At 43.0% G+C, this 14,660-nt stretch overlaps 1 protein-coding gene across 1 annotated transcript in view; it reads right to left on the minus strand.

The window, feature by feature from the left end:
• ATRN (attractin) overlaps nt 1-14,660 on the minus strand; it is a 626,429-nt gene that overhangs the window by 309,897 nt on the left and 301,872 nt on the right. Inside the window, 1 exon segment of the mRNA XM_030190990.1 lies at nt 685-866. Coding sequence (XP_030046850.1) covers nt 685-866 — 182 coding nt within the window.

Below are 14,660 nucleotides of genomic sequence, written 5' to 3' on the forward strand. Positions count from 1 at the left end.
GGATGAATGGAAGTAGTAAACAAAACAAAACTCACTCACTCTGTTTATTAACACTAATTTATGTATGATTCCTAGTTTAGCCACAGTGGAAATTTAATAGTAATTTTGATCAACTATTGAGTACATTTTACAAGACAGCTAAGCCATCTAGAGTAGACTTAAAAGTCTTGTAGAAACCTAGATCACTTGCAGGTCGATACAATGAAGTGTGGTCTAGGCTTTGTGCACAGGTTAGTTTGGCTTTAGTGCACAATTTTGTGTGTGACACGTGTAGAAACGAGTTCTGTGCACAAGCTAATTATGCAAAGGCATCAGGCCGACAGCACATAGCATATTTAAATCCAAGCTAAGATGAAGAGAAGTGCCCAGAAGCAAAGAAGGCTAAGTACAATGCCAGGGCTTCCATGCACAACCTTTCTTCTGAAGAACTAATGAGGATTTTATGCCAGTTTATTCCCTATAATGCAAGCATGACCCAAAAACTTCAGACATCCATAAATAGCATGGGTTACAAACAAAAAAAAAAAGCCCTGATGGGAAGTATGCTGACCAAGAATAAAGTAACTTATTTTCGACAAATGGGTATTGGAACTCAATTTGCATACACATGATAGAATGCTATTCTGTATATAAATACTGGTATTAGAAAAATTGTAAACAAAAATAGGAAGAAGTTATACCCACCAAAGCCTGCATATTCTGTAGATAATTAAAAACAAAGTCCACTTTCTTCTGAGTTGTGAGAGAGGCTAATGCAGCACTGTGATTCCGGCAAACCAGCTTGGCATTATCACAGCTTTCCTTGGCTGTACTGATTTTTAAGCATGAACTGCCAACCAAATACCAGTTCAACCCACAAATATTTTCTAGACATTGAAATGAAAGAAAAATTAATAAAAAGTAATGCAACAACAACCATTTTGAATTGATCATAGAAGTTCAATGATCTAATGCAGCATGTGACAAAAGCAAGTAACTCATTTAAGTGAATGGAGTGAAGCTTATGTCAGCAAATCAAATCATCTAAAATCAACCACTGTTTTCTAAATTCAAATGGCTCTTGGTTTTAAAATGTCAAGACCCAAAGCTAATCATTTTTACTAACTACCACAAAAAATGTTTCCACTGGCACCATGCTCAACAAGAGCTGTGGTAAGGAGACAAATTTGTTTCTTTTTATTTTATTTGGGGGGGGGGGGGGGGGAGGGTCATTTGTATGACAGTCCCCTACACTGACTATTCACTAAGGGCTACTCACAGCTCAGCTTTCAGTTCAACCAACTACAGAGACAAAACAGAGAAGCAGTAAGATGATGAGCTCCATAATCTAACTACTGGAATCGTTAACCCTCTACATGGCCGGATTTTGTTATCTGGGTTCCAAATGGTGGAACTCAATACCCAAGGCCACAAGAAGCATTACTATCTTAAGTTCAGGAAAGAACTGAAAACCTACCTTTTCAAAAAATTCTATAATTAACTACATAAGCTATTGATGTTCCACTCCTACTTTCTAACTGTAAAACATTACTGTAATTTCACCTAAATGTAAATTATACTTTGAATTGAAACTTGTTTTTGAATAATAGTGGAATACAAGCCTCCACAAATAAAGAATCAAAAAAGAAATATACTCTTACTCCTGATTACACCATTAAAAATGTCAGTAGAATAAATGCAAGGAGTCATATTCACCAGAACAAAAATAGACTTGCAACATTCTGGTCAAATTTACCAATAAAAGTAGCTTTAAAAGCCTGTTGCAGACAACATTGTGCATTAAGAGTACAAGCAGGACAGCATTTACCATAGTTGGGTAATGGTCATTCGATGGAGCCCGACATGGATACTACCCTGCATGCTGAAGTCTTTGGCAGCAGTAATACACCTGACCAAGTTATCTTCTTACCCACCTCAAACTGAGTAGGACCAGAAATCTGTCTTTTTCCACAGATCAGGGAAGTTCCACAACTCTCATCAGTGTGTTTTTTTGCAGTGCGCCTTCCCTTCTTGAAGCGTTAGCATGTGTGACCTTATCTTTTTTTTTTTTTTTTTTTTTTTTTTTTTAACCTTTCCCTTCTCCTTACTAGTTTTTCCCTTAGTTTTGCAGACTCAAGTTTCCTTTATTTTTGGGACAGCTCCCTGGTCAGGCCTTATTTTAAAAAGAAAACTAAAGCAGTTTGATTTTGATAGAGCTATTTTTGCCCTGATGCCCCTTAAAACTCACAGTGGTTTTAAGAAGCGTTCTCAGCACAGCAAGGTCTTGTCTTTGACCGACACAACTGGTACTTGCTGTGCCTTGGACCTGAACACAAGGCCTCTAATTTTAAATTAAGGAAAAGGGCCTTAGAGGTACAACGTGAGAAAAATTTTGATGCTCCTAAACCTGATCCATCAACATTGGAGGCACCAGCCCCAATGGCTGGCGGAACTGCATTGGATCAGGCGTCAGTATGGCCACGTCGAGCCTGGCATCCAAGTCAACACCAAAGACACAACAGGATTCAGAGTCGTTCTCAATGGCACCAATTGACCCCAATGTCATGCATCAAGTGGAAGTGGCTAGGTCCATCCCATTTAATTTGGAGGTTGAGGATGAGCCCACATATGAGATGTTGGACATCCTCAACTATGATGCCATGACCAAGGAATATGTGACAGTGCCAATGCACAGCATCCTTCAGGCAGCACAGGTGAGGAACTGGGAGACCCCCCTTTGTGCAGCCCAATTCTTTGAAGGTGGATTCTTATATAGAGAGTCCAAAAAGATTGTAGATTCGATAAGCAGCACCTTCCTCACCATTTCATGGTGGTTGAATCCGCATCAAAAAGGCCAAGCGTAACAGAACCCACCATGCCTTAGTACCCCCAGAGTGGGATGCTAGGACTCTGGAATTTTTTGGAAGGAAAGATTTCCAGAGCTCTATGCTTATATCCTGCATACAGTCCTATCAGCTCTACATGAACAACCAAACATCCATTTGAGAAATCTGGTGTGCAGCATAGTTTGCAAACACACTGCCTGCAGAACAGCAGCACAACTCTGTGAATTAGTAGCCAAGCAGGAGTGTCGAAAGCACTGGACTCAGGCAACTTTATGTTTTTGATGTGACATCCAGAGTCTCCACCATAGGCTCGCTTGGCTGCATGTCTCAGACACAGAACTGACTAAATATGGCTTCACTTTAAACAAATGCTGGACTTATTCAACAAACACACTTTGGACATCAGATGCTCTTCTAAGATAACTGTGAAATCCAGCTGAACAACAGAAGTAAACGTGGTCGGCAGGATAAGCGGCAGTTGATATTAGGGGACATCCCTGAAAAAGCATTCCAGCGAAACACATGCCATATCAGAGAAGAGAGCCCCTAAGCCGACTAGATCAACTGAAGATGAGTATTATGCAATATAGAACAATATAAGGAAGTCTAATAAGTTTATTTCTAAACATTTTTACTGAACAATTAAAAAATAATATAGGAAGGTGGCGGCTACTGAACCAGTGTTAATTTGAGTATGTAAGACATTGTGCATATGTGTATAAAGGCACAGCACGTTACTACTGAGGTTCATTAAGCAACACATTGACTTCTGTTTTGCTGGATTTCATGGGTATCCTAGAAGACCATTTGATTTCCAAAGTGTGCTTGTCAGACATAGAACTGGCAGTTCAGGAGAAGCCTTTGAATGTTCCTTGGTCAGATGTTAATCTTTCTAGGAACAAGCTGGAGGAGATCACAGACTTCATCAAAAAGCATACTGATACCATGAAGTAGGGCTGTAACGAATATTCAATTCGGCCCCGAATACATTATTTGTATTCAGCTGGGATTTGTATATTTCTGGGATGGGCGGGACAAATTGCTTGTTCTTTTGGCCGCTGTCAGTGACAGGGTGCTGGGCTCGATGGACCCTTGGTCTGTCCCAGCATGGCGATGCTTATGTACTTATGAATGGTGATTTAAATTTAAACACAAATAATTCAGGGCTCTACTTTGCTAAATCCTACTGAAATAAACACTCGATCTCTGATTTCACATTGCTTCCTTTATTATTTGCTATGTTAAAACTCAATGCCCATTATTTACATTCGGTTTTCGTATTCGTCAAAATAATATTTTTCAGTATTTGTATTCAGCCAAATAGTAAAATATACTATTTGGTATAGCTCTACCATGAAGTCCCAGTCTCGGCGCGCTCATTCTGTGGCCTCCACTTTTCAGAGGTTTACAGGCACTGATCAGAGGAGATCTTACTACTCAAAAGTGTAGGTATGCTCGATGCTTATGTACTTATGAATAGTGATTTAAATTTGAATACAAATAAGCCAGAGCTCTACTTTGCTAAATCCTACTGAAATAAACACTCGATCTCTGATTTCACGTTGCTTCTTTTATTATTTGCTCTGTTAAAGCTCAATGCCCATTATTTACATTCAGTTTTCGTATTTGTCAAAATAATATTTTTCAGTATTCATATTCAGCCAAATAGTAAAATATACTATTTGGTATAGCTCTACCATGAAGTCCCAGTCTCAGCGCACTCATTCAGTGACCTCCACTTTTCAGAGGTTTACAGGCACTGATCAGAGGAGATCTTACTACTCAAAAGTGTGGGTATACTTCTTCTGCCCATCCTTCCCAGCAGTCCGTAGGCCCCCGCTCCAGCCCTTAGCAGCAGCCCAAAGAGACACAGTAGGCTCCCCACTCAAAGCAAGGGTGGTGCTTCTGACTGGCTTCAGAAGAGAGTAGCTGCTCTAAAAGAGATTGTCCCGGACGGCCTACCGGTAAGAAGGAAGAAATTATTTCAAGCAAGATGGCCCCTTTGTAACCTCAGATTGGAAGGTTTTCAAAATAGTTTAGGAAGGATACTCCCCCTTCTTTGGCCACAGCTACCTCTTAATTGCCCATCATAATGTTAAAGTTCAGCTCTCAGCATCGGGACATGCTGGCAGAAGAACTCTTCTACAGGGAACAAGGGAAGGGACTGTATTCCAAGTACTGCCTTATGCCCCAAAAGTTAGGTGGTGTTGTCCCATCCTAGACCAAAGGGTGTTGACAAATACCTCACCAAAGAAAAGCTCAAGATGGTTTCCCTGGGAACCCTACTTCTCATGATTCAGGAAAACAATTGGCTACCTTCTCTTGATCTGAAGAATGCTTATATCGAGATTAAGATATACCCCCCTCACAAGTACCTAAGATTTTGAGTAGGGAAACACCAGTATTGTGTCCTGCCTTTTGACCTCATGTCCACTCCCAGAACTTTCACAAAGTGCCTTGCCACAGTCACAGCATCGTTGGGTACACTCGTTTACCTACATGGACGATTGGCTGATCAAAAGCACATCCCAAAAGAATGCTCAAGAACCCATGCAGAGAACCATTTGGATACTGGAGTTATTAGGGTTTGTTATAAACAATCTAAAGCCCCATCTCCTACCAGCTCAACTACTGGAGTTCATTGGAGTCTGACTAGACACAATTCAGGCTCAAGTCTACCTTCCATCTTCCAGGCTAATGCCATGATTAGAATCACTCAACAGGTTCAACAAAGCCAGAAGGTCACATCTCAGCAGATGTTGACATTATTAAGCATCATGGCCTATACTATGCATGTCACATCTACACTTGCAAAAGGTTCAGTGGACTCTAGCACCTCAGTGGTGTCAGGCCTCAGGGAATCTAGCGGACATTATCTGTCTTTCCAGAACTTGCTGGGTTGCTGTTGTGGTGGCCAACTCAGCTCAATCTGTCTGCGTCAGTGGCCCATTTGAGGGAGTAGATTTGCAAACACACACTCACATCTCCTTACTGCACTGAGTAGGATTCCCAACATGGCAGTCCATTCCGGACAGACAGTTCTGCTGAATTAGTTTAGAGTATAGAACCCAATTGCACCCTCCTAGTCCCACTTTTTTTCTGTTCCAGACAGCACCCACAAAACAGGATGTACATAATAGTTTAATTGCTTCCTGGTTACCCCTGCCTTTTACAAGTCCCTATAGTCCATTTTTTGTTGTTTTCGGTGAGCCTGGGATCTAGGGAGTCACAACTGTGATAAATGCTGTCTTGCTTGTCCTTGGAGAAAGGGAGCTTACTCACCTGTAGCAGATGTTCTCCAAGAAAAGCTGGAAGTACATTACCACAGACCCTCCCCTCTTCCCCTACGAGCTGTATTCTATAAGAGTTTGAACTCAACTGCTGGTCCTGCACAATTGAGGCAGGAGGGAAGGCATCCCTACATGAGTGGCACAAGTTCCAAAGGCTTCTAGAATAATCAGAATGTGGGTCGCATCCATGCCAGGTCTTTATCAACTATGTACATCCTGCTGTCCTCGGAGAACACATAATACTGGAGTAACTTTGCTTTCTTTATAAAGAAACTAGGAAGTCTAGGGTATATAATTCAGGATAAACAACCATAAACAAGGAGATAAAGCAAAGAAACTTACCTGTAGCTGGTGTTCTCCGAGTATAACAGGCCAATTATTCTCAGATCTGCGTGACATCATCTGATGAAGCCTGGTGTGGATGCTGACAAGCTAGTAGGGTAGAAAGTTTTAGTAGCATCCCACTGTCATGCAAAGGTATTTTCCTACCCCAGTAAGAGAAAGGCACTTGACGCTAGTCTGCCATGTGACCCATGCATGGAGCAGGACTTTGTTGTTGAGATGAGTGGCGATAAGATCCACCAAGAAGGTGCCTCACTCCGAGAAAATCTTCTGGGCTATGCCCATGTTCAGAGACCACTATCCTGCTCAAACTGTTGTTCTTGCTGGGAAGTTAAGTGGCACGTAGATCTATCCTGTGTAGGACCCACTACCACATGCCCACCACTTACCCACAAACAGTATGATCCCATAACCCCCCCCCCCCCCCCCTTCACTGACAGAACATCGCAACCTGGTTGTCTGACTGAATGAGAACAATTTGGTTCTGGAGTTGCTCTCTAAATGCCTTTAGAGCGTTCCAAATAGCCCTGAACTTAAGACTGATGTGGAACTGAACCTCCTGAGCAGACCACTGCCTTTGAGTGTGAAGCCCATCTACATAAGCTCGACAACCCAGGTTAGATGAATCTGTTGTCAACACCTTTCGAAGCGGCAGAACTTGGAACGGAAGTCCCTGAGTCAAACTGAACAGAACTGACCACCAGAGGAGGACGTGGGCCAGATCTGGTGGTGTGTGGATGATATCAGTTAGGTCCCCTGTGGCTTGAGACCACTGGAAAACTAAGGTCCACTGGGCCGCTCTCAAGAGCCGTTCAATTGGAGTGACATGCACGGTGGAGACCATGTGGCCCATCAGTCTCAACATTTGCTGAGCTGAAACCTTTTGGCTGCTGCGGACCTGCAAAGCAAGCTTTGTCAAGGTATCGGCTCTCACTTGAGGAAGGAAAGCCTAAGCCTGCGCTGTATCTAGCAGGGCACCTATGTACTCCAGTTGATGAACTGGTTGTAGGTGGGACTTGGGGTAATTGATCACAAACCCCAGTAGCTTTATCACCCAAATAGTCCCCCTTATCGACTCATTGGCTCCTTCCTGAGATGTGCTCTTGACCAGCCAATTGTCCATGCAGGGAAACACATACACCCCCAGTTTGCATAGATATGTTGTGACTACTACCAGACACTTGGTGAAAACTTAAGATGCCAGGCCAAAAGGTAGAATGTGATACTGGAAGTGGCATGTCCAACTCAAAATCTGAGATACTTCCTGTGACTTGGAAGTATCAAAACGTGGGGTACAGGCATCCTTTAAGTCCAAAGAGCATAGCTAATCATTTTCCTGAATGAAAGGAAGAAGGCTGCCCAGGGAAAGCATCCTGAACTTTTCTTTGACTAGGAATATGTTCAGGTCCCTTATGTCTAGGATGGGCCAATATCCCTCTATTTTTTCTGGTCACAAGAAAGTATCTGGAATAGAATCCCTTCCCCTCTTCCCTTGATGGTACCGGTTCGACCACTCAGGCCTGTAGAAATGCAGAGTTCCTCTGCAAGCACCTCTTTCTGTTGACAACTGATGAACGATTGTCTCTGATGCAAATTTAGTGTGTACCCAAGATGGACTACTTGAAGAACCCACCAGTCAGATGTTACAAGGGGCCATCTGTGTTGGTAAAAAATAAGCCTCCCTCCGATCGGAATCTCGCCCAGGATGGATACTTTTTGAGTGGTTATGCTCTTTGCCTGTGACCTGATTTGACTAGGGAGTTGACTGGGACTTCTGAAGATGGGGCTGTGAGGCCTGGGATGCTGCCTGTCGCCTGAGTGGACTGAGTGGGAGGTGGGTACCTACACCTTTGAGAGTAGTATGTACACCACGTAGACCCAGTTGAAAACCTTGTTGCCGAAGAATATGCAGATGGAGTACACCAATCTGTATGCTTTTTTTTTTTTTTATAAGGACAGCAAACTCCTCCACTTCATCTCCAAACAAGTTGTTACCTCTGCAACACACGTCCAACAACCTCTCTTAAAACGCTGGTTCCATGTCAGAGACACGCAGCAATGAGAGCCTGTGCATCTTCACACCCATTCCAGGGAGTCTGGACGCAACATCAAAAGTATCATAGGTACCCCCCAGCCAGATGCCTACACTCCATCTGCTTGTTGGTCACCTGGCGAAGCTCTCTGGCCTGATCCAAAGGAAGAGAATCTGCCTCTGTCAGTGTACTGTTTACCAGAGACCCCAAGTAAAGGCTTGTGTAGAGCTGGTAGGACTGGATGTGGACAATAAGCATTGAGGCCTGAAAAGTCTCTCTCCCAAATGAGTTCAAAGTTTTAGTCTCCTGTCCTGAGGCGCCGAGGCATGAGAACGAGAACTCTTGACCCGTTGAGAGCAGATTCGGCCACCATGGAATTGTGGGGCAACTGTGCCTTCTTGATACGATATTGCATATCCACCTTCTGGGGCACGATCTGCACTGTGAGGCAAGACTCCCAGTTCTTCAACAGTGGATCCTTAAGAATAGGGCTCAATATAACAGTGACCCCCTCCTTGAGAGGAGACTTACAGCCCAGAATAGACATCTCTGCTCTAGGCTCCTCATCCAACAAATGCCACTGCCATCTCCCTCACAAAATTAGTGAAAGATAGCGCCTCTGGTGGATATTTCAGTCTCTCTTTAAAAGGAGAGCGATCAGATGGAATTCCACATGACTCCTCATCCGAGAAGTAATGTGGATCCTCATCTGACTCCCATGAGCGGTCCCAATCAGATTTCACCATACTCAGGTGAATGAGTCTGTGCCAACCTCACTCTATGAGAACGATGTCCACCCTCTGAGGAGCTTCGAGGAGCAGCTCTAATCTAACTCCAAGGAAGCTTCCTCTCCCAATGTCAAAGGCAGTACTGCTTACCCGGACATCGATGTCAACAACTGGTGAGGAACCGGCTTCGATGAAACCTCAGAATAGCTGAGTCTGTTCCAACAGTGGCGCAATTGCCCTCCATGTCAAAGCAGGAGCCTCCTGTAGCAACTGTGCCAGCTCCTCCCAGAGCATGCTGCAGAACCGCACATTGAAAGTGCGCACTGGCACAGGCATGGAAGCCGGGGCAGAGGCAGCCTCAGATGTCGGGGCCGAACCGATGGCAGGGACCGGGCCGCTTGGTGACTTTCATACTGGCAACTTTTCCAAGGAGAGGGAGCACTCCTCCCGGGACCAGTGCTTCTCGGGTAATGGATGCACCAATGTTCTAGTGCTCCCAGAACCGTACTTTGAGGAAAAATCGATGCTTCTGCTTCTTGGGCTTTCACTAATGCATAGAGCCTCGATCCCCCCGGTGCCAATGAGGATGCCGCAAAATCCGTACAGGTCCTTGGTGTCTGGTCCGATGCTGACCGGTCCCAGGGCCTGCTATCAGTGCCCGGTGTTGATGAAGGTGGAGACCCACTTGATGCCAGTGCACTCCCACTCGATGCTGGTGTTGAAGCAGCCATGGAGATCAACGCCTCTGGTGCCGAAGTCAATGGGCCGGCCTTTGAAAACCCAAAAGGTTGTTGCATTTGAGCCAGTTGCTCCTGCTGAGTCTTTATCTGCATGTGCAGAGGAGTCATGATCTGGCCCAAGGCACCCATTGCAGCAACTGTGCGGGTTCATGGCAGAAATTATGAGCCTACACATGGCACACCGCTTGAAGATACTGGGAGTCTTCTGAGACATCGAAAAAAAAAGTATCTCAGCTAAATTAAACTCCTCAATCAAACTAAGAGAAAAAAAAAAAGGGAGAGTGTTCAAATTGAGGACTAGGTGCAGCCTATTCACACAGTCACTCACGAAAATAAAGGAAACTTAAAAGTGCCCCAAATATCTAAAAAAAAAAAAAAAAAAAAAACTAGAGCTATAAAAACATAAAGCTGAAAAGAAAATGAGGAAAAACTATGGAAAAAAAAAAAAAAAAAAAATACCTGCATGGGAAGGCACTCACAACCCAAAAAAGACTGTGTGAGGGAAAGAACAAGAAATGCCCCCTTCTCAGCTCCGCGGAAAAACGAAGACTAGAGGACTCACACTTGTGCATCAGGCGCGAAAAGTATCAGAGCATGCACGCTGGGATGATGCTAAAACGTTCTACTCTACTAGTTAGTCACCAATTCACGATTTCAATCGATTCGTCGAATTCATTTTGGACAAATCAATTTGGTTGGGGGAAAAAAAATCTGGAGTCCCGATTCGGGATTTCCCTCCCTTCCTCCCGCTGTCACTGAAGCTGCTGCTGCTTCCTTCCCTCCCGCTGTCAACCAAGCCACTGCAGCTGCTGAGGGAAGCAACAGCAGCGACAAGACAATAAACTTACAATAGCAGGGCCCAAGGTCTGTCTACTGTTGGCAGAGGAAAGGAGGTCTCTCTACTGGTGCACAGCTGGAACAGGAAAAACTGACATCAGGAGGCAGGACCAGCAGCTGTGCCAAGAAAGCCACCAATGCAAGGAGGTTGGATGAAAACAGGAGGCGTCTGAGGCGGGATGACAAACCTATGAGCTGCTGCATCCACGCTGTTCTTTATTGTTGGTATTATTTTTATTTAATCTCACATTTTCAAACATGACAGCTTGTGCAGCATACAGATGTACACTGATGAAGCATAATAACAGAATAAGTTTTTACAGGTAAAGTAGTAAATTGTTTTATAAATTGTAAACAGTGTGTCATTTGGATGGGCTGGTTATTGGGACACCCTAGCATTGTTATATTCGTGCAGAGATTTTTTTTCCCTGGTAAAGAACCTCTAAAACAGACATGTTATGAGAATCAGGTGCTCAACATTCAGAGTTTCTATCTACCTATTTATTTACTTATGACATTTAAATCCCACATTAAACATTAGGTTGAAACCTGTAAGCATTTAAAATCCTTTATTTTCTGTGCTTAGATCAAAGGGAGAAGATGGCATATAGGAACTTCCTCCTTTTCTTTTGTGGATTACAGTGGTATATTATAAAAATGCACTTGATATTTTTTTATTACTACTATTTAAAAGACAAATATTGAGTGAGGGCAGAGCTACCTTCATGCAGAAGTCCAGAGTCAGTCTAAATGTGCCAACATTGTCCAGTTCAGCACACTATTAGTCGCCAAGTTCATACAAAGCATGTTCAATGAAAAATAAATCTGTTGGCTCAGGCTGCTTGCTATATGAATATTCTATCACTGCTTCATTATTGCTACCAACTATTACATATTAAGGGAATTTGCTTTAAACTTCGTTTTAATTTGTTTATCCAGTCCTTACAAGCACACAGTTTTGCTTTTTAACCCCAAAGGTGAATCCTAAGGGTGGTGGAACAATTAGGTATAAAAACTGTTGTTGTTTCTGACTTTACTTGTATTGGACTGCTTTGGATCCTACTGATCTGTACATCTGTTGTCTGGCATTTTGGAAGACGGAAATGAGAAAATAAAAATTAAGTTTTGGATGTACTCTGTAGAAGTTGTTGTTTACTTTTGCAATGTGTGTATGGACATCTATTCTGATGTATGCATGTGATATTTGAATAATTGTCTATACTTACGGCTATGATTTCTGAACATGCGGCATCATTAAAGGACAGACTTGGTGGTAGGGTATGTTTGGAACTTAATTTTAATACTGAACAATAATTGCGGAGATAGTGTAGACATTTTAGAGAAGTAGAGGCTGGTGCAGTTTAATCTTTCATTGCCAATGCTTTCATGAATGTTTAAAATGTTCAATTGCTGCCTGTTTGTGTTACTTTCTTATAATATTAGCATAGGTCTGAGGCTATGGGCCCCTATATTTCAGTAAAGCAGAATTGCATCGAAATCGAAATGAAAAATCAATTCAAATGAGTGAATCGAATCGAAAAATTTTTGAGTGAATCGGACAGCACTGGTCAGCGTCCACACCAGGCTCCGTCGAATGATATCACCCAGATGTGAGAATATAAAGGCCTTCTTGTCCTCGGAAAATATGAAATATCCAAAAAGGTGTCTATTTCAGAAAGGTAACATATGCATCTGTGTGCTTTTATAAAACAGGCTTCTCCAATGCCCCAAATACAGTGCACAAATCCTCTTGTTGTATCTACTTTTTGTGCATGTGTGCCTAAGCAAGCTATGACAGTCATTCTCTAAATGTTGTTTTACATATAGAAAATTCTTTAAAAAATTATCTCCTAAATGGGCAACCCAAGTTGACAACACAACAGCAAAAAAAATCCAGTCTTGAAGGAAACTTCCCTTCTAGCCTTTTTTCTGTTATGGATTTAGTTCATCTTATCAATTATCAGTGGAAGACAGAAGGAAAGTGGAAGAAAGTGAGCAACTTTCATACTATACGCACTAAATACATGTATTAAAACTTCTAGCAATCTGTTCTTACTGGTTTGCTAACTGTAATTCATAGAGCTACAACTATAATCTTATTTCCATATATTACTCATAAAAGAAGCAATTCAATTTCCAACTCCAAAGAATTGTCCATCTTATAGGCATCTTGAGTCACTGTGTCCTCTGTTTACTACCATAAAATCATTAGTCCGAAATGCTTAAGTCCACACATTTTTCATGTTTATTTATAAGTGGATTGCACAAAGGACCCTAATAAATAAAATTTCATTTGGACATGTACTCAAAATTATTGTATTTCAAACAAACTTAAAACAATAGACCATGATAACAAATGATTAACTCTTTGACTGAAGACCAGGTGGCTCAAGGTTCTTTTATGATTGTCCCTCCTAGCATGTAAAAACTGTAAATATTATAAAGAAATATGGATATGGTTAAAGTTTTATGGGAAAATTAGGTTCTTACCATGATAATTTTCTTTCCTTTAGTCATAGCAGATGAAGCCATTACGTATGGGTTGTGTCCATCAACCAGCAGGGGGAGATAGAGAGCACTCAATTTTTCACAGTGCCTCATGGCCAGCTAGCTCCACTGCCTCTTCAGTATTTGAAGCTTCCAAAGCAGTATGGCAAACCGCAATGGGAAAAACATGAACTTTCCTCACAGCGAACGATGGCCCCTTAACAAGGGCATAAACTCCAAAAAAGGAGGGAATGAACTCATCCTCCTGGAGGGAATAAACTCATCCTCCCAAAACATGAACTGGAGGGAATGAACTCATCCTCCTATAACTGTAACAAGAATCCTGAAGACTGTTTTCCGACTCCCCAAGAAAGGAATATAACTTCAGGAAACAAGAACAGCACCTAAAATCAGAATCACTGCAATACAGACAATCATACAGGGAGGGCTCATGGCTTCATCTGCTATGACTAAAGGAAAGAAAATTATCATGGTAAGAACCTAATTTTCCCTTCCTTGTCATCAAGCAGATGAAGCCATTACGTATGGGATGTAACAAAGCAATCCCTAAATAGGGTGGGAACAAGCCACACCACGCGCTAGCACATGTGCTCCAAAACACGCATCCCTCCTGGCAGTCACATCCAGCCTGTAATGTCGGGCAAAAGAGAGCTTAGAAGCCCATGTTGCAGCACTGCAAATCTCATGAAGAGATAGTGCTCCAGTTTCCGCCCAGGAAGAGGAAATCGCTCTTGTGGAATGTGCCTTAAAGGCTTCAGGCGGAGCCCGGCCAGACAGCAGATATGCTGAAATGATAGCTTCTTTGAGCCAACAGGCAATAGTGGCTTTAGACGCTGAAGACCCTCTGCGAGGACCTGCAAACAATACAAAAAGATGATCAGAGGTCCTGAAAGAATTTGTAATTCGCAGATACTGCAACAGAGTCCTTCGCACATCCAAAAGGTGCAACTGCCCAAATGAATCTGGAAACTCCTCCTCAACAAAGGAGGGAAGAAAAACAGGCTGGTTTAGGTGAAACGCTGAAACCACCTTAGGCATGAAGGAAAGCACGGTCCGAACCGTGACCCCTGACTCTGAGAATTGCAGAAAAGGGTCTCTACAGGACAGCGCCTGGAGCTCTGACACCCGTCTCGCCGAGGTAATGGCCACTAAAAAGACGGCCTTCAGTGTCAAATCTTTCTCTGAAGCACGCCGAAGCGGCTCAAAGGGAGCCCCCTGAAGGGCCTTCAATACTAACCCCAGGTTCCAAGCTGGACAAGGTGCCCGCACAGGAGGACGGAGCCGAAGCACCCCTCTAAGAAACCGTGCCACATCTGGATGAGCAGCTAAGGACATGCCTTCAACCTTGCCACGCAGG

The sequence above is a fragment of the Microcaecilia unicolor genome, chromosome 2 (assembly GCF_901765095.1).
Source record: "Microcaecilia unicolor chromosome 2, aMicUni1.1, whole genome shotgun sequence".
In the NCBI taxonomy this organism is placed as follows: Eukaryota; Metazoa; Chordata; class Amphibia; order Gymnophiona; family Siphonopidae; genus Microcaecilia; species Microcaecilia unicolor.